The 20683-nt window shown below is 40.9% G+C and overlaps 1 protein-coding gene across 3 annotated transcripts in view; it reads left to right on the top strand.

Moving 5' to 3' along the window:
* The window catches only part of KMT2C (lysine methyltransferase 2C), a 199600-nt gene that overhangs the window by 168779 nt on the left and 10138 nt on the right, over positions 1-20683 (top strand). For all 3 annotated transcript variants that reach the window (XM_035554345.2, XM_035554351.2, XM_035554349.2), the window contains 14 exons: positions 124-1946; positions 3006-3117; positions 4410-4488; positions 4599-4662; positions 7291-7523; positions 10542-12257; positions 13847-14059; positions 14539-14703; positions 15960-16101; positions 16874-17021; positions 17805-17983; positions 18094-18248; positions 18432-18684; positions 19261-19400. In XM_035554345.2, coding sequence (XP_035410238.1) covers positions 124-1946; positions 3006-3117; positions 4410-4488; positions 4599-4662; positions 7291-7523; positions 10542-12257; positions 13847-14059; positions 14539-14703; positions 15960-16101; positions 16874-17021; positions 17805-17983; positions 18094-18248; positions 18432-18684; positions 19261-19400 — 5422 coding nt within the window. The remainder of the gene's footprint in view (positions 1-123; positions 1947-3005; positions 3118-4409; positions 4489-4598; positions 4663-7290; positions 7524-10541; positions 12258-13846; positions 14060-14538; positions 14704-15959; positions 16102-16873; positions 17022-17804; positions 17984-18093; positions 18249-18431; positions 18685-19260; positions 19401-20683) is intronic.

Raw genomic sequence — 20683 nt, 5'->3', positions numbered from 1 at the left:
TTATTTAAATATCTTAATGAATGTATCATGTAAAGCATTTTGGTGAATAGTTACTTAGTCAAGTATGACAGGCTAGGCAGTCCTGAGAAAAAAGATTATTTAGTCTTTCATACTTTATTTTAGATTTGGGTTTCCAGGAGGTGGCCATGGTCCACCATCAGGTCAAGAACGTTTCCTCAGTCCTCAGCAGCCGATGCAACGCCCTGGAGTTCCACCACAGCTGAGAAGATCTCTGTCTATTGATATGTCTCGGCCAGTGAACAATCCGCAAATAAATAATACATCTGGGATCTCTCAGCATTTTCCTCCGCAGGGAATTCAAGTTCAGCAGCACAATATATTGGGTCAGGCATTTATTGAATTACGTCACAGAGCTCCTGATGGGAGGCCAAGGCTGCCTTTTAATCCTTCTGCAACAAACGTTATGGATCCAACAGCGCAACATCAGAGACATGCAGGGTTTATACCCAGGCAGGAGTTTCCGGGCCCAAGACCAGCAGAACCACTGAGACATAATTCTCAAGGTATACCTAACCAGTTGCAGATGTCTACAGGTTTGGAGCATATGTCGCAGCCCCAGCAGGATCAAATCAATCCTGAAAACCCACCTGCACTTGTAATACGTTCTCTAAGCCATCCACCAGTTGCTGATGCTTTCCCAGGACCGTCTTTGCCTACACCTGCACCAAGCGATGAATCAGCAAATTTACAGATTCCTACCCAGCCAAGTGATGGTCTAGAAGAAAAGCTTGATCCTGATGATCCTGCTGTAAAAGATTTGGATGTGAAAGACCTTGATGGGGTTGAAGTCAAAGATTTGGATGATGAAGACCTGGAAAATTTGAATCTAGACACAGAGGATGGAAAAGGGGATGAACTGGACACTTTAGATAACTTGGAAACCAATGATCCTCACCTCGATGACCTTCTAAGATCTGGGGAATTTGATATAATTGCATACACAGACCCAGACCTTGACGTGGGGGATAAGAAAGGAATGTTTAATGAAGAACTAGATCTTAGTGTCCCCATTGATGACAAGCTAGATATCCAGGGCAAGGCAGAAGAACCAAAACAGAAGGAGCAAGGGGATAAAACTGAAGCCCATCCTGAGACGCTGTCGCCACAGAAGAAATCTACTACAGAAAATGAAATTAAAACAGAAGTACTTTCCCCAAAGACTCATGAGGAAAAGAAGAATGAAAATGAAAAAAGTGATGGAAATGCTGAATCGACAAGTACTCAACAGGCTGCTGAAACGGAGTTGAAAGATGGAGAAAAGGCTCCTGCACAGCCTGCTAACCCAGACTTCCCTGACAAAACTACTGCTGTTCCCAGTCAAGAAACAGCTGTGCCTAGTCCAGATGCTCAGGGATCTGCTCCATTGCCTGTTCAAGGAGCAGTAAGTTCCTGCAGTATTTCTGGGTCCACACCAGTCCTCTCGAGTCTGCTAGCTAATGAAAGCTCAGATAACGCTGAAGCAAGGACACTAGGGTCTCCCTCTCAATCTTTGCCAGCAACACAACTGAACCAAGCATCAGGTATTCCACAAACACTAATGACACCTGGTGGACAGATCCTGGAAAACACTTTAAATTCCAATTTGACCATGGTTCCACGAATAAACCATAATTTTTCTCAAGGGTCACCAAACCCAGGGTTTATTCAGGGTCAGTCAGCGAACCATAACTTTGGGACAGGACAGACATCTAATCAAACTGTGGCTGTAACAAACCGTCCTGGTCCTAGTGGCATATCTGGTCCTCAGCAGATAATGCTCCCTCAACCATTAGCTCAACAACAAAATCGAGAGAGACCACTGCTGTTGGAGGAGCAGCCACTTCTTCTGCAGGATCTTTTGGATCAGGAAAGGCAGGAGCAGCAGCAGCAGCGGCAGATGCAAGCCATGATTCGCCAACGCTCGGAGCCATTTTTCCCCAATATTGGTATGTGGGTGATCTATTTGTATGTGTGTTTTGGTTAATTATTTAAAAATAAATAGATAAATAATCTGAAGCACTGAAAGAAGTGGGTAGATGTTTGGAATGTGAAGATGGCATAACAAAAAATCAACCTGAACAGGAGGTATAGTGGAAGTCTGGTAATTGAGTGTGTAAGTGAAACGCCGAACACTGGCACGGCTCAGATTGACTTTAGCAGGATCAGGATTAATGCTGTATTACTGTTAATTTGTCATGCATGAGCTCTGTCACCTCATATGTGATATGGAGTAAATGCACCCTTTGTAAACAAAATTACATGATTGAGGGCAATAACTGACCTTTTCATATTCAAAATACCTATTTTCTGTTTATGGTTGTTCTACATTTTTTGGCATTGTTCATGGTGACTCAAGGAAAGGAATCGTTGAATGTAGTCTGGCCACCCTAGATGGCTAAGATGACTTCCAGAGGTCCCTTCCAGCCTCAGACATTCTGTACTCACTCATGAGGACCATCAGTCATTCCTGTTTGTCCTGCTCTGTGGAGCAACTAACAGGAGAGATGGCAGTGAAGAGGCATAGTTCACCATGCTTACGGTCTTTGTAGATACTGTATGTGGCGTGTGCCTTTCTGCCTGCAGTACTGCCAGTAATTACAGAGCAACCAAACAGTTCTTTGTAGTATGTTTGTGGTGATGTGTCAGTTTTGCCAGTTGAACTCAGAAACAACCCAACTTCCTGATTCTTAGAACTATAAATAGAGTTTATTAATATGTTGGCTCAAATTTAGTCTAGAGCCCTTCTCAACCTGATCTGCTTTACTTTGTGTGTCATGGCTGAAAACAAAAGCAGTTGTGGCTGGATTAACTTTCCTCAGGGAATATATGAAACAACATATTAACCACGAATTTCAAAGTGGAGAAGACAAGTAATTTGAAATAGTAATGCAGTTACGTTGTTTTGCTGATGATTTATGTATGAACTAGATCTAAACAAGTCAGTTCCAATTAATAACTTGTAACATTCAGGTTTGTAATTCAATTTTACTGTCTTTCTTTCATAGACTTTGATGCAATTACAGATCCTATAATGAAAGCAAAAATGGTAGCTCTTAAGGGGATCAATAAAGTCATGGCACAGAGTAACATGGGGATGCCACCAATGGTTATGAACAGGTAAGCAATGCTCAATACCTTTCTTTAGGGCTGCTAAATCCAGCTGGCGACTGGTCACCAGTGGTGTTCCCCAGGGATTGGTGTTGGTGCTCATCCTCTTTAATATCTTTATTGATGACTTGGATGAGGGAATTTAGTGCACCCTCTGTAAGTTTGCAGATGACACCAAGTTGGGGGAAGTGTTGATCTACCGGAGGGTAGGAGGGCCCTGCAGAGGGACCTGGACAGGGTGGGTCGATGGGCAGAGGCCAGTGGGATGAGGTTCAACATGGCCAAGTGTCGGGTCCTACCCTTTGGCCACAACAACCCCATGCAGCGCTACAGGCTTGGGGGAGAGTGGCTGGAAAGCTGTGCAGAAGAAAAGGATCTGGGGGTGTTGGTCAGTGCTCGGCTGAACATGAGCCAGCAGTGTGTCCAGTTGGCCAAGAAGGCTTGTATTGGACATAGTGTAGCCAGGAGGGCCAGGGAGGTGATTGTCCCCCTGTACTCTGCTCTGGTGAGGCCGCACCTCGAGTACTGTGTTCGGCTTTGGGCCCCTCAGTACAAGAAGGACATCGAGGCCCAGAGAAAGGGCTACGAAGCTGGTGAAGGGCCTGGAGCACAAGTCCTGTGAGGAGCAGCTGAGGGAACTGGGGTTGTTTAGTCTGGGGAAGAGGAGGCTCAGGGGAGACCTCATTGCTCTCTACAGCTACCTGAAAGGAAGCTGTGGGGAGCTGGAGGTCTGCCTCTTCTCGCAGGTAGCTAGTGATAGGACTAGAGGGAATGGCCTCAAATTGCGCCAGGGGAGGTTCAGGTTGGAAATGAGGAGACATTTCTTCTCAGAAAGAGTAGTTAATTAGGGACACGGTTTGGTGGGTATTGTTGGCAGTAGGGTGATGGTTGGACCAGATGATCTTGGAGGTCTTTTCCAACCTTAAAGATTCTATGATTCTATAATATCTAAGTGCGTTATTCTCTTCATTTTTTCTTTGTATTAGAATATTTAAAATACTAATACATTTCTTTTTCTGTGCGCCTTCGCTATTTTTAGCACAGTATGCCATGTTTTGTTCAACTGTCTGAAAAGTGTAAAAATGCAGTAGTATAAGCCACGAGCAAAGTGTTGTAGGGGCAAATGAGAAGTAATATTCCACAGGTTTTTAAAACGTTTGGTAAGGAAGTTAGAGCAAATGTCTAGAAAATATATACATGCTTTGTTGAAGTTCATTGTAATACAGAATGTTGCCTTCTCCCCAAGAACACCCAGCAGTTTTAAATGTTCCAATTTTAATTTCGTGTTCATGTATCAATAGGTTTCCCTTTATGGGTCAGCCAGTGCCAGGAGCTCAGAGCAATGAAGGCCAGAATCACATGCAGCAGGCCATTACACAGGTAGTACAACTTGATACGGAGTTTACAACACAAATGTTTAGTAATGATAACCTTCTTTAGTTGGATCACGATTTAATTTTCTTATTTATATGTTTTTCTGAAATTTCTAGGATGGAAGTTTGACACCTCAGATTTCTAGACCCAATCCTCCCAATTTTGGTCCTGGTTTTGTCAGTAAGTACAGATCGAAGAATTTGTTGTATGTTGATGTTTAATTTGACAGTTTTGTTACCTCTTTTCTAAATAAAATGTCCATAAATGGATCCTTTTTAAATTGAGTCACTTCATCATTACATTACCAGTTCAGAAAAGGGTGCATAGTAAATTATATTAACTTTTTTTTTCTAGAAAACTATCCTCAAAAAAACGCCATTAGGAAAGGGGGAAGTGGAACACACAAATAATTAGCTTATTTGTATGTGTTTGAGAACAGTAATTGTGTTTAACTGACAGGCTGCTATCTCAAAGATCAGGTCTTCTGCTGTGTTGTAGTATTCTGAGCTGAGTGAGAACGAGTCTATACTGATGGGTTATTTTTATTCAAGAAGCAAAAAGGTTGGTGCAGCATCATTGTCATTTTAAAAAATAACAGCAAAAGCTTTCCAAACATTAAGCAAGATTGGTTGGAAAACAGTTGCTGAAAGCAAAAAATATGTAGCTCCCTTACTTCTGCTTGCCCTAGATCAATTGCAAATCCTAGTCTCTGAGACAAGAAAGAGATCTGTTAGCAGAAATTAAAACAGCATGTGTTGGGAGAGAAAGATGACATACAAAAAATGCTACTGCAAAAACTTCACTTGATATTTATTAATAAAAGAAACAAAGTAAAGACCTTCATCTTTTCCAGAAACTGGAGTAGCAGTGTTAAATACGCAATGAGAAGCTTTAGTAATATTTTCTGTATTAAATTCTGATGAGACTCAAAATGGCACTCAGCAGTGGCCTAGCTCTGTTTGGGGGGCTGGTTCTGAGCATTTGAGAAAATCTGTTCTTCATTTCAGTAGTAGTTATTCTTACCTGGAACTTGTTAATATTTCAGTACTTTCCATCTGCAGTTCCTCTCCATCATTTCCACTCGGTTGTCCCTTCAGGTTATATGATGAGTTTCACAGAATATATCACTGAAAGAATTAGTGCCCCTTGAGGCTGTAGATAGCTCTGTGAATCGATTTAGTTGAGCTGTTAGATTCAATGACTGTTTCTACCACAGTGACTGTTAAAGAGGAATGTGGTAGAAACTGGAGCACAAGGAGGATGTGGTTGTACTGAAATCATACTGTTGTATAGATACCCTTATTCTTTATACAAGATAAACATTCCTCACAAGGAAATTCCATGCCTTATTCCTGATTATCCAGTTCATTGCCGCAATGTGATCATGAGACAGATGATACTGTCACCAAACCCTGTGTCTCACTTTCTGGGCTCAGTGCCAATGAAGTGTTATTGGACATGATTGTTTTGCCTCCAGAAAAATATCTGAGAGCCATGGATTGCTCCTGGCAGATCAACATTTCTCATTTGCAAAAAGAGTAATGTCACAGTTACAGTCTAAATGACAGTACGGTTATTTGTGGGGAGGAAAAGGCATTGGTACTGAAGGCACTGTGCTGAGAGCCAAGAGAAAGATATTTTTACAGAGAAGACAAGTTGTAAAAAGCTTGGTTTTTGGTGCGGTAATTTTCATGCAGTAACTTTGAATTGTAGACTAGTTTGTATTTTAATTTATTCTATTGTAATTTATAATAAATGATTAGAAATATGTCATGTAGTCTAAATTATCAGACATTTCTAAAAACAAATCAACCTGCCTCACAACTTTCTTCATTCCTAATGATCTTTCAAGATTTCTTTCAAATGAAGTGAAGCTTAGGCCATCTGCGATTAGGAATGAGAGATCTGTTACACTTCAGTATATAAATTGGTATTTCTTTCCTTTGGACTCCTACCCCAGTTTCTATCATCTGTAGTGGCTGGGATTTGGTTTCGGATGAAAGAAATGAGTGTTTTATCCAATTTCTTTTTTACATCTACAGTGAAGTGAGTGTCTTTCTCTACTGGTGGAGAATGTCTCTCCACTAGCTTTTGTGTTTCAGCTCAGGTTAAATAGCTTCTACTTCTCCCTTACTAATTAGCTATCCCAGTTTAGTAGTGTTCAAATTACCTTGCCTTCTTCATCATCCTGAAGTTGAGTACAATGATCGTTGATTTTGAAATACGAGATAGTATGTGGAACTGGAAACCTGTCAAGACTTACCTTTCTTTCATTTCATGAATTTTTGATGTTTATGATCTTTTTCCTAGAAGTCATAACAAAAATAGATTTAAGTGTACAAAACTTGTGCAAGTATCAGAAATAATCAGACCATATTTCATGTAAATCTGTGTCTTTATTCCCTAATCTGTATTTCCCTGTACCCAAGGCCTTCCAGAGGCCTTCCACATCCCCGCTTCTGTGACAGAGCAGGGAACCACCTGCAGGTTCTGCAGCTGTTTGCAAAGCTGCTTTTGCTTGCTGGCTAGCACTTATGCACATATACTGACTGGATAGTGGTCTGGTGTGTCTGGAAATCAAGGGCTTAAGTTAAAACCGCTTTCTCAATAAAGGCAGCAATTTGGATCTCATCTTCTTTACTCAGATCACTCCAAGAGCTTAATGTCTCTTGAGATCACAACTCATCTATCAAATTTGGCTGAACTTGACCAACAGTTTCGTAAGATAAGGGGGGAACCTGATTGTTAAGCTCCATCTCTATAAAGTACGGTGAGATCATGTCATACTTTATTTCCCTTGTCTCTTAGATGACTCACAAAGAAAGCAATATGAAGAATGGCTGCAAGAAACACAACAGCTTCTCCAAATGCAACAGAAGTACCTTGAGGAGCAAATTGGAGCACACAGAAAATCAAAAAAAGCACTCTCAGCAAAACAGCGTACAGCCAAGAAAGCTGGCCGTGAGTTCCCAGAAGAAGATGCAGAACAGCTTAAACATGTTACAGAGCAGCAAAGTATGGTCCAAAAACAGCTAGAACAGGTAATCATCGGGAAACAAAACGGTTCACCTTCAGACTAAGTTGTTCCACTGGTGTGACTCTTCTTTAAATCTGCTAAAACATGAATTGAAATGCTTAAATATAGCAGAGTTTATTTGAAAGGAGCCATTCCCTATTATAAGTTGTGTGTGTAACAGTGTTACTCTGGATCACCATTGACACTGGAGTTGTAGGAGAACATGCTACAGCAAAAATTACAACAAAAAGCTATTTTAGTACTACAGGAAGAAGAGAATTTTTTTAGCAGGATGATTTACAGTGAGTTCCTAGAGCCATGAAAAGCGCAAATGAAAGATGGAAATTGCAAAGGAAGAAAGTCTGAGCATGTAGGGTCTTGTTTCAGCATTGAATGAATTTTATAACTCTGGCTTTTTCAGATGTCCTTATGTAATCAGTAACTTGGTTATATGCCAGTTAAATGTTACTGTTTGAAAATCTCTCCTCATTATATCTTTAATGCTAGCCTAGTTTTATCATCTGTCTGGTTCTTAGACGCTAATCATCAGTGCATTGTCTGTTACTGTATTGTAGAATAATAAAGGTCAAAGGGATATCTGGAGGTCATCTAGTTGAGTCTCTTGATCAGTGGAGGACTAGCTCCGTGGGTAGATTGGGTTACTCAAGGCCGTGTCACTCAAGTTTTGATAAGTCTCCAAAAGCAAAGATTTCCCAGCCTCTCTGGGCCCCTGTTCCAATGTGTAACCACTTTCACTGTGTTTTTTTTCTTTCTTTATATTCAGTTGGAATTTCACTTGCTGCATCTTGTAACTGTAATTATAGTATGCGAGATTAAAGTTAAGCCTGTGATTGCTTTGATAAATTTATGGTTTGGCCAACAGTATTAAATGCTGTGTTCCTCAAGACGTCATGTAGAAATTATCTGGCATGATGTTTCCTTACTGTATGGGTGGGGAATCTTTTTGTTGTCAGGAACAGATAGACCTGCCAAATACTTAAATGCTTTAGAATTATCTTTTATTAATATGAGGTAAAAAATTGGCAACAGGCTGCTTGGAATGAAGTCCTAAGTTATATCTGACTCCCAGGTTCTTGCTCCTGTGTTGCCTCAAGAGAAAGTATGCATTGGATGGACTATTTGTTGGCTTGTCTTTTTGCTATGTGGAAGAGGGATGATGCAGATAATTATGTCTGTCATTTCTTCCTTTTTCTTTCTTTCCCTTCCACAATGAATGACAAGTAGAATAAACACAAAAATATCCACTTCAACCAATCTCTATCGTACATACTTCAGTCTTGTCTTGCAGTGGAGTTACGTCAAAGTAACAGCTAATAATGATACTGCTGGCAGATTCATTTAGTGCCTTGCAATTAAGATTCTTTTATTCTTCATTTTTAAACTTAAGTTTCATATGTGGCTGGAAAATGTCCTCTACTTGCATTCAAGCACTGGTTTAGACCAGTCATCCAGATCCTAAACAGCAGTTTCTTAAATACCTGGATGGACCTTAAATAAATTTTTACTGAAGTGTGTTTTCGAGGACCTATTTGAAGCAATTTCTTACTCTTTCAAACCAGATCAAGTTCTTTTTCTATAATCAATTTTCTATCACTTTGTGAATAGGGAAAACTATATATGCATAGAGAAAAAAGCTCTCGAATGCTTGTGCTGGTCACAGGCACAGAGAAACTGGAGCTGACTCGGAGCAATGTGAGCTTATGTCTGACAGTTATTATATTAGCTCAGGCACGGAGCCATGCGGCCACAAGCATATTGCTTCTATGGCCGGGGCAGGCTGACTGCTTTGGTGTGGCACCGTGCCTGTGCTAATAAGCTCTGCGTCGTTCTCCACCGCTCTGGTAGAGTCACTGGGTTGCTCTGTGCAGGTGCTGGTCCTGTGAGGTCTCATCCACTTCCAAGTACAGTCACGGGGCTCGTTGCCACTGCACATTCTGGGAGGGCATAGTGGTTTGGATGCCTCCTTGTTTAACCGTACTGAGCCAACACAGGACTGTGTAACAGCTGAGAAGTCCTGGGGCACTGGGCTGTGCAATGCAGACGGATCCAGTTGGTGGCTTTATGCAGTGTCGCTGTTTGTCTGGCAGTACCAATGCCAAGCCAGATCTCATAAGTTATCTTGGACCTGAGATTGCTCTGTAAATGGCCCTTTGGGTGCATCTGTCCTGCATTCTGGAGTGTGTCCTGTAATATCTCTGTTGTCCTGAGCTTTCTAGTGTATCTATTGCACCAGATTAAGGAAGTGCTTTCAAACATTTTTAATTATGTTACAGACTTTTCATATCAGTGCAAACAGCAAATGGAAGTTGCAGAAGTTGCAATCTAACAAACAAAAGAGACAGATTCCGTATGTTATAAACCAGTGGTTTACAAGTCCTTTGATTTTCTTGGAGAGCTGTGTAGTTAGGTATCTATTTGTATTTCTGAAATACTCTCATCCTGGTGACGCTGTCATATCCTTTCATTGGCTTCTCCCGTTTGCCTTAAAAAATAAACTACTTAACTGTTAGTGTCCACATCCAGCGTATTCCCATCTTTAAATTAAAAATTCTCAAGCAGCAGTTGTCTTTTTCCTCTGCTGGGTGATGTTTGGGAATCGCTGTTTTCCTGCAAACTTTTTCTTTTCAGCTGTATCTTTAAAAAAAAAAAAAGAGATGTGTGTATATCATCCATCTCACTGTTCCCTTCTTCCTGTCTGTTCCCAGCTATTGTTATTCTATACGTGGATGCTAAGATTTGTACAAGGATCGCTTTGTTTTTAGGTTCGTATGTTCTGTAGCACAGTGCAGTCTTGGTATGTAATTATAACTGTTAGGCACTCTTACTTTCTCTAAAATTTTGGGGTGGATAGTATTCCTAATTAAATAATGAGTATTTAACCTTAGAAAGGGAGAGAAAATAAGACTATGCAGAAGTGCTATTTTCACATAAGCTTAATTTTCTGCTGGTAAGTTGCATGTTTTATGATACTTCATGGAGTCAGTACATGTCAGAGATGAGTAATGACTTTTTAAATTTACAGATTCGAAAGCAGCAGAAGGAACACGCAGAACTAATTGAGGAATATCGAATCAAGCAGCAGCAGCAGCAGCAGCAGCAGTGTGGAATGGCACCCCACGCCATCATGCCAGGAGTCCAGGCTCAGCCCCCAATGGTTCCCGGAGGAACATCACCAGCGATGAATCAGCAAAACTTCCCCATGGTGGCACAACAGCTCCAGCATCAGCAGCATGCAGTGGTGATCCCGGGGCAGCCCAACCCAACCAGAATGCCAAATTTATCGGGATGGCAATCTGCAAATGCCCCTGCGAGTCATATTTCCATTAATCCAGCAAGGATGCAGCCTCCAATGACGCCGTTGCCAATTACTCCTGGTACACCAACTCCCGTGCCTGGTCCAAATGCAACTGCACAGTCAGGGCCGCCACCGAGGGTGGAGTTCGATGACAACAACCCTTTTAGTGAAAGTTTTCAAGAGCGGGAAAGAAAGGAGCGTTTACGAGAGCAACAGGAACGGCAGCGCATTCAGCTTATGCAGGAGGTAGATCGACAGAGGGCTTTGCAGCAGAGAATGGAACTAGAACAGCATGGTATGATAGGGTCTGAACTAAATAACAGAGCATCCTTATCGCAGATACCTTTCTTTAATTCTGATCTGCCTTGTGATTTCATACAAACTCCACGCCCTCTTCAGCAGTCTCCACAGCATCAGCAGCAACAAATGGGACAAATGCTGCAACAGGGTCCTGTGAACTCACCTCCCGCCACAAATTTCATGCAAAGCAGTGAGCGAAGGCCAGTGGGACCTACAACTTTCGGACCCGATGGATCTGCTGTTCCAGGCGGAGCCCCCAATTTCCATAACGTAAAACAAACTCATGGGAATCTTCCTGGGGCCACCTTCACACAGAACCAAGTCAGGCCTCCATTTGCTTCTTCTGTACCTTCATCTACAGTACCTTCATCTACAGCACTCAGTGGTGGTGCCCCGTGTGGTTCGGACACTAGTGTGCCCCAGGCAACAAACTTCCCTGGATCAAGCCAGTCTCTCATACAGCTGTATTCTGACATAATTCCAGAAGAGAAAGGGAAAAAGAAAAGGACACGAAAAAAGAAAAAGGACGATGATGCTGAGTCAATAAAAGCCCCCTCAACTCCCCATTCAGACATTACTGCACCGTCAACTCCAACCATTTCTGATTCTACCTCCACCCCCACAGTTAACACCCCCAGCGAAATTCCACGTCATCAGGATGAGCAAGAGTCAGCAGAGTTAACAGGGCCATCAACATCAAATGCAGCAGAGAGCCAGACCTCTCCAGAGCTGGAAAGTAAGCTCCCCAGCAGCAGTTTGCCGCAGAAACAGCCAAGTGTAAGTACGGAGACTGAAAAGGATAAAGCAGACACATCTACCAGCATCCAAGAAGTTAAACTAGAAAAGGCAGAAACCGATCAATGCTCAGGTCAAGCTGAGCCTAAAACAGAAAATCAAAGCAGTGTTAAGGTGGAAGAAGATAAGGTCACATTACAGCCTGCCTCTTCAGCTCAGAGTCCAGCCCAGCCAGCTAGCGTTCCAGCAGCAAAAGGGGAGTCAGGGAACGAATTGCTGAAACACCTGCTTAAAAACAAAAAATCCTCATCTCTTCTAAATCAGAAATCAGAGAACAGCTGTCGAACGGAAGATGAGACTGCTGGGGATAAGAAGTTAACAGAGAAGCAGAATCCACCTGAAGGAGCGGTGAGCCTATTACTGCTTTGTTGTGCAATGATAACCAACAGTCAGAGGCTAGTTTGTGTCTTTACTGCAAGCATTTTTGAGAATGTGCAGGGAGGTAACCTACCTGCACAAGGGTGGAATAAACTGATGAAAGGATTTATTTACCTCTCTTCCTCTCTTTTCTCCCTGAGTAAATCATCTAGGTTACAAAAAGAGCACAATTTAATGACCTCACAGATGAGTGTATTCAGAAATCATTAAAATGCAAAAAACTTTTTTTTTTTTCCTGTGGGTAACCATCTTAAAACACGCCACATGCTAATATGTACTAATATTAAGGCACGATTTTACAGCATGACTCTTAATTACATCCTGGTATGTCCCTGTACAGTACACTATATGTTTGTATGTGGCTTTTTGTAACTCTCCTTTTGTCAGGTACAGGATGACCTGTGCACCTTTGCAGAGGTGTGGGGCTGGGCTTCATACACCTTCAGCTGCCCACCCGCAGTGTTCTTTGAATGAACCAAGCCCATACTCATTTTTTGCCAGTGAAAATCCTGTACTCTCTTTAATTTTAATGGATAGGATTTTTATCAAAAGCATGAAATTGTTAAATCTCCTGAAATTGGTGGATTTTTTTTATACATAATATTTCTCCAATTACTTTTATTTTAATGGAAGGAAGTGTTAATTCTTTGTATTAATGGCATTATATGATTTAATAATTTATAAGGCTCTTAAAAACTAGAAAATGGCTTTCTGTACAGGTAGGGTATACTTGACACTTAGCATACTTTGTTGGCTATTTTATTGTGAACTTTAGTCTCGGCAGTTTTGTTTTATGACTCCCTAAACTCTTAAGTACATCCTTGAAATAAAACGTAAATACCTTCAAAATGAATACAAACTGATAAATGTAATTGTGAGCAGCAAGTAATTTAGGTAAGTGTTAAAGATCCACGGTTAAAACATACATGACAGGAATAGTTGTGAGAGCCCTTATGTTCGGGATTGTACAGAGCTGTTTAGAATAATAATTGCTAAAAAGAAATTAGACTTTCTCTTGGCATGACACCATCTGTTGCATTACCAAGTCCCATTCTGATTGTTTTTCCAGTTATCCTTTTATATGAAGAATAGCTTTGCAAATTAGTACTAGAAGTATTTAATCAAATGGTACAGACCAGAACCATTTCACAATACTGTTTCTGTTCTAAACTCCAAAGACATTTGTATTACATTAACTTACACGCCTTTCTTCTGTAACCAAGTTTCTCTTTTATTATACTCTCATGAAAATCTCTAAGGCTGCGTGCGCATGTGACTTTATTTTAGTGGGTATTCAAAAGAATATGGTTCTGCTCTGTGAGTTTTAATGATGTTTTCAGACGTCAGTGGTGTTAATGGTAAGCCATAATTCTGCGCGCAGGGACAGTGCAGCAGTTACAGTTGCCAGCAAGACAGTAAAGTAAACAAACCGTAAATTCAGTTTGTTATCAACGAGATATATTACTGTGCGTGTTCTTTAGACTATTGTGTGATAAATTTGAATGAACTGTATATTAAAACGTCAAAAATTCTGCTTCTCTTTCTTTTTTTTATACCAGCAAACTCCAGGAAACCAGATGCAAGGTGCATTTGGGTGTAGTAACAGCCAGCTTCAGAGAACAGATGTGGGACATGAAACCAAGAAACAGAGAAATAAGCGAACTCAGAGGACGGGGGAGAAGGCAGCTCCACGGTCCAAGAAAAGAAAAAAAGAGGAAGAAGAAAAACAAGCGATTTACCCTAACGCTGATACATTCATCCAGCTCAAGCAAGTAGGTATACAGAGACTGGGTAACTCATCAAGGAGCTTTAAGGAGAGGCTTTCTCATGGTGAAAATGAAGTGGTTAATGAAGTTGAATTTTGAGTACAGGGTGGAGAAAATTAAAACTTCGCAAAACAAGGAAATTTAAAGGTTTGGTTTTATTTCTGTTTGGAATATCTACTGACTTGGCAGCATTCATTAGTCTCAAAGCCGTGGAATTCCTGTCTGCTCTGGCAGCAGCTCTGGCTGAGCTGCCAGAGAGCTGGGCGTTGTGGCTCCGGTGGCCTGGGGACCAGCTTCCTGAACAAGCAGAGGGGCCTATGTCTGAGGCAATTGTCTGAGTGGGTGAATTCCCTTAAAAAAAAGAATAAAAACCACTCTACTAATGATGTACTAATAATAATGATAATGATGACACTCTGCTATCTGTGACGCTTTTATTTTGTAGTTAGACTCATTTCTAATGTTTTTCTTTAATTTTAATACAGCAGCTTTCTCTCCTGCCTTTGATGGAACCAATAATTGGAGTGAGCTTTGCACACTTTCTTCCTTATGGCAGTGGCCAGCTAAATGGTGGAAATCGCCTTGTAGGAAGTTTTGGTAGCGCTACTCTTGATGGAGCTTCAGATTACTACTCCCAGCTCATTTACAAGGTACAGCTTTAATCTAGATATCCACTGTGGGCTCTCTGTGAGAAAAGTTCTCATTATTGCTGCTGGTTGGTTGTATTTTGTGCCCTTTATGAAACCAGAAGAAAACTCTCTTGTTATACTAGATGGGCTGTTCAGTGTTGAAACAGAGATTGTTTTACCCTCTGATAGTGGAAATCAGTTCTAGAAACAGTGGTAAACAAATTAAGTACAAGTATTCCATTTACAAATGGATGCTAAATAGTGAAAATTGTAATTACAGTTTTATGGAGCAGAAAAGGCTGAATTCCCAGTACTTTGCAAAGTCATTGAAAGCACTAAAGCATTTCTTAATGTGAATTAAATTGGAAATAGACTTTTTCTCATTTGTCCACTAAGCCCTAACTAAGAACTCTGAACAAAATAGACCATTTGTTGATAAGCTAATAACCCACGGAATTTAAAACTCAGTCTCTGAGATCAGAATAGCAATATTGGGATACAGCAAGACAGTGAACAGAGAGAATCAAACCTGATGCTCAGCTACCCTAATATGAAACTTCAGTAAATGATTAAAAAGTGATATTTACTCCAGCCTTAAAAGACGTGTACTGAGCTGAGAACATGACCTCACAGATATGGTTGCTGTGGTCAAGAGTGATGATATTTATTTGCTTTGTATGCATGACTGCCACAAGAATAGATGCTGAAGTTCTCATTTAATTTTTGTCTAAAATACGAGCAGTTTAGTAAGCTAGCGAGAAGTAGCTTGGAGTGTGAACTTGCTGAGTGTGCTTCTCCGTGGTAACTGCTTCAGTGGAAACTCATCCTGTACTAAATGTGAGGTAACTTCCTTTTTTTGTGAGAAAAGGGTAAGGTAACTCATTGATTGTGATGGAGGGTCACTGTGGTACAGTTCTCTCAATCTTAAGATCAGACCTTTGCTTAAACTGTAGGAACTTGTTGCGGATCCCAAGCAGTTCATAAAAGTGCTCTCTGTGCTTTTGTGTAAATACTTTAGCTATACTTTCTTTCTGTAATGTATACTCCTCATGCAAAGTATGCTTCTCGGATAGTATCATTGATAGAAGAAGAGGAAAACATGTTTTTAATAGTGTATTCTATGTATGTGGTCACATATTTGAGAATTATCTATCAGTGTTTCAGTGCTACCTCTGGGTGTGAAAATAACTGAGTGGGTTACATTATCTCGTACTAGAACAAGGCAAGTTTTCACCCTGTGCTTCACAGCTAATTTACAGTTTTTTAATCTCCTACAGCAGAACAATCTGAGTAATCCTCCAACACCCCCAGCCTCTCTTCCGCCCACACCACCTCCTGTGGCATGCCAGAAGTTGGTAAATGGCTTTGCAACCACTGAAGAACTTGCTGGCAAGGCTGGTATGTTAGGAGGTCATGATGGTAAGATTAATACATATTGTTTCCATAATAAATGAGTCGAGTTTGTAGCAAGTCACAAAATAGATAATGGGGATGCTTTTTGGTTTTCTTTTATAAAAACAATATGGCTAGCCCCTCTTTAAAGATTGTAATCGCTATTATCTAGTTTGATTTTACACCAGTATTAATATCAAATGATAAGGTTTTTCCTTTCACTTTTGAAAACAAGTTGAGATCTAGAAGTACTCTAAAGAAATTAAAAAGAAAACTTCAAAATCAAATTTTTATGGCCACTACAAATTACTGATCAATTAGCTGAGTGAGCAGTCTCATTGAAAAGTGTCCTCAGCAGACTCTATATGTAGTTTATATGTGTTTCTAATGCTTGTAATTTGGTCAATTAAAATTGCTTTCTATTAAGTAGAACTTCATACTGCCTTTTCTTGAGGACTGTTCAGTAATAAAATTCTTCTTTCCAGACTTTTTTCTTTTGTTGTTAAAAAGTTGTTGACTTCAAGTAAAACAAAAATACTCTTATATTGGCAGAAGGCACACTCAAAAGTGCCAAGCCTTTTTGCTGAAAACTTGCTTTATTTATTTATTTATTTATTTTTAAAGCATGGAGATTAATCATGAACAGTCAAAAATTTTTTCAACTACAAATGGATGAGAGCTGTGTTACCATCTGCTGTTAATGCCTTCGTCGTATCTGGGAGCTGCCAGTACTTCAGAATGCAAATCAATAGGAAGGGCTGTATGGATGTCTCATTGTGCTCTGTTTCTCTGATTTTAGTTACCAAAGCTCTGGGACCAAAGCAGTTCCAGTTACCTTTCAGACCACAAGACGATTTATTAGTAAGAGCAATGGCTCAGGGCCCTAAAACTGTGGATGTTCCTGCTTCGCTTCCAACACCACCTCACAACAATCAGGAGGAGTTAAGGTGGGTTTTCCCTGACATCTTTAAATAATGTATTTGGAACAAATTCTGTGAAGTCTCAGTAGGAGATGAGACTGTGGAGGTGTGAAGAAACAAAATCCATTGTGTGTGGCAGACAGTACAGAGAACATAGTAGGATTGTTTGTTCCAGTTAGCTCCTAGCATTCCATGTGTGAGCGAGCTGTGCAGTAAAAAAGGTGACTTTTGCCTTTGCTACACTCAGGATCCTCTTAAGTTACTAAGAACTCATTACCTTGCCCTATTAAAAGTGAAAGAAAACTTCACAAACTGATATTTTTCATGGAGCAACATGGTGATGACAGCAGTGTGGTGCAAGTGTCAGACGGCCTGAAAACTCCCCTGCTCTATTCAGTTTCGGTTACTGTGTGAGACATGCTTGCTACAATATGGGAGTCTCCCTACAAAGATCTTGCCTTTTCTTGTCCTTTCACCTGCCTAACCAAATTTTGGTGTGTGAGAGAGGATGGACTTCTGAACTGAGTATTAAATACTGATTTTTACTCAGGTGGATGGAGCCATGGGGAACAGATAGTTCTGTAAAGAAGCCAGGGCATTGCTGGCACCTCTGTTTTTCTTTGTCTTTCCCAAGAACCCACTTTGTGCGGTGGAGTATTAGCCAGAATTAATGGCCTACCACATAATTCCATTTCATAACTAACAGAAAGAAGCAAGTTCATGATAATTCCCTGTCACAATTTATAACATTGGCTCACCAAAGGTTTTTTGACTGTTTCCAAAATAGCTTTTTTTTTGGGTTTGTTCCAGGGTTCAAGATCACTGTGAGGACAGGGACACTCCTGACAGCTTTGTTCCTTCTTCCTCTCCTGAAAGTGTGGTGGGAATGGAAATAAGTAGGTATCCCGACTTGTCAGTCGTAAAGGAGGAGAACCCAGAACCTGTACCATCTCCCATCATTCCCATCCTACCTAGCAGTACTGGAAAAGGTGAGACTGCAACAGAATGAATTAGAACTAGTCTTTCTTTTATTCTCTTTTTTTTTTTTTTCATTCGTATGCATGTAGGATTAACCTAGGGTATTTTGTTTTATTTTCAGGTTCAGAAGCCAAAAGGAATTACATAAAGTCAGAACCCGGTTCTGGAGCATTACCTGGTTCTGGCTTCTTTGCCTCTCAGCTTGGTCCGTCCCAGAATGGTCCTAAATCTGGCCTTATATCTGTAGCAATTACATTACATCCCACAGCTGCTGAGGTAAAAGGAAAAGCCAGTTAACTTCTGTTGTATTTTATATACATATTCTTCAAACAGTGGATCTGTAGGGGGCTATAGCATAGTGAAATTAAACAGCTGTTGTAATCTTCTGATAATTTGTGTTACTTCTGCCTTACTGCCTATCTGGTGAAAACAAAGCTATGTTCTTATTATTGCTTTTAGAATATTAGTAACGTTGTGGCGGCCTTCTCCAACCTGCTGCACGTCCGAATTCCCAACAGTTACGAGGTTAGTAATGCTCCAGATGTCCCATCCTCCATGGCAGCGGCCAACAGTCACAGGGTGAACCCATCTATGGAGTACAGGCAGCACTTACTGCTTCAGGGTCCTCAGGCAGGGTCCATGGGACCTGCCAGGATCTCAGGGTCTTACGGACTGAAGCAACCCAACGTGCCATTTCCTGCAAGCAGCAATGGTAAGTGGGCATTTGTTCTTTTAAATCTGCAGTACCAGAATTTTAATTGAGTCAGTAGTAATGCATGCCAATTATATTCATGCTCTATGATTAGTTGTTTCTCATTCTAAATAATACTTTTCTCGTATGATAAGGTCATGCAGACCTGCTCCTGATGCTAACAGTAACGTAACAGGTCTGATCCAGCTCTGACTTCCATTCTGTTACGCACTTTGCTGTCAGTGAGATATTTCTTCCAGTAGTACCCAACATCAGTAATTTCATGGCTGGTCTGTTTTTAAATACATTGTTCTAGAAGGTTGTTACTCTGCTGGAAAATTTTATGCCAGTCTTTAAGTATGTATTTCTCTATTGTTTTAATTATTCATTTCATATACAATAATTTATTTTTGCCTTGTTCACACAGGTGCTTTTGCTCTGGTTTAAACAATTTCCCCATCAGGACCTGGTTTAAAGCTTGCCTTCCATCCCCTATCCAGGAGGATGCTACACCTCTAAGCCACTGAAGAATGCTGTGTCTTCTCATAAGTTTGATTTAGTCTGCTTTGGCTTCTAACAGAATTGTTTTTTTTCTAGGTCTAGCTGGCTATAAGGATCACAGTCAAAATATTGCAGAAAGCTCAGCACTGAGACCTCGATGGTGCTCTCATTGCAAAGTGGTAGTTCTTGGTAGTGGTGTGCGGAAGTCCTTCAAAGACCTGCCTTTTCATAAACAGGTACTGCAGTGGAAGTAAAGTTTCTTGCATGTAATGGTCAGTAAGCAAATGCAGGTAACAAAGACTGCTGCTTAATGTTCCAACTCATGCTGCTTCATAGTTTCTTTGTATTCTTCCTTTTCTGAGAGTCCTAATTCAGGATGGGACATTCAAGCACATTTGTAGTGCAAATAACAAATGTCAAAGTCGTTGTATAAAATGTATTTCAGTAAATTTCATGAAGGAGGTCCCATAAATGGTGGCCTCCGAAACTGTGCTGCTACTCTCCTTCCACAGCCACTGCAGGAACCTTAAATACTCAAATAGAGTCTATTTATAAGGCCACTCCACACTGTCATTTCATGGAATCATAGAATGGTTTGGGTTGGAGGGACCTTAAAGATCATCTAATTCCATCATCTAATCATGGGCAGGGACCCCTCCCACCAGCCCAGGCTGCCTGTAGCCCCCTGTAGGTACTAGGAAGTTGCTATAAGGTCACCACGGAGCCTTCTCTTCTGCGGGCTGAGAGAGTTGGGGTTGTTCAGCCTGTCCTGATAGGAGAGGTGCTCCAGCCCCTTGATTACCTTCGTAGCCCTCCTCTGGACCCACTCCAACAGGTCCCTGTCCTTCTGGTGCTGGGGGCCCCTGAGCTGAGCGCAGGCTCCAGGTGGGGTCTCACGAGAGCAGAGCAGAGGGGGACAATCCCCTCCCTGCCCTGCTGCCCACGCTGCTGTTGGTGCAGCCCAGGACACGGTCGGCTTTCTGGTCCTTCTCCTTGGGGCTGCTTTCAATCCATTCTCTGCCCAGCCTGTATTTGTACTTAAAGTACTATAACAGCGAGAGTACTTTTACTCTTCCTGAGCAATAAGCAGTCTTCAGTCTTAATGTCTTGTATTTTATATTGTTTTTCGTGTAAACAGAATCCCAAGCTGCTCATTACAGTCATATGCAAATACAGAGTATTTGCACAGGGAACTGTCACTCAGTAAAAATGTACCATTGCTGTTTGTTTGAATAAGATTGAGATGATTATGCAACAGAGGTATAAAGTCAAAATTTATATATAAAATTAATGGGTTCATGTAGTCAGAAAAACACCGAATTCCCAGTAATGTTTTGCAGATGGATCCGTAGATAAAACAGTATGAACTGCCTTTGACTAGCCTAAAATGAGATGTTCTTTTGTCATCTAAAGATAAAAGAAAACGGATTTTTACTTTGCACGTGTGCCTGTGGAGCAGATGGGTGCATGGTATTAGAAAGCTTTATTTTGATCGTTAAACTTCTGTTAAAGGCAGAAA

The sequence above is a fragment of the Cygnus atratus genome, chromosome 2, assembly GCF_013377495.2.
Source record: "Cygnus atratus isolate AKBS03 ecotype Queensland, Australia chromosome 2, CAtr_DNAZoo_HiC_assembly, whole genome shotgun sequence".
In the NCBI taxonomy this organism is placed as follows: Eukaryota; Metazoa; Chordata; class Aves; order Anseriformes; family Anatidae; genus Cygnus; species Cygnus atratus.
The sequence above is the reverse complement of the archived record's forward strand: the minus strand, read 5'-3'. Positions and strand labels throughout refer to the sequence as shown.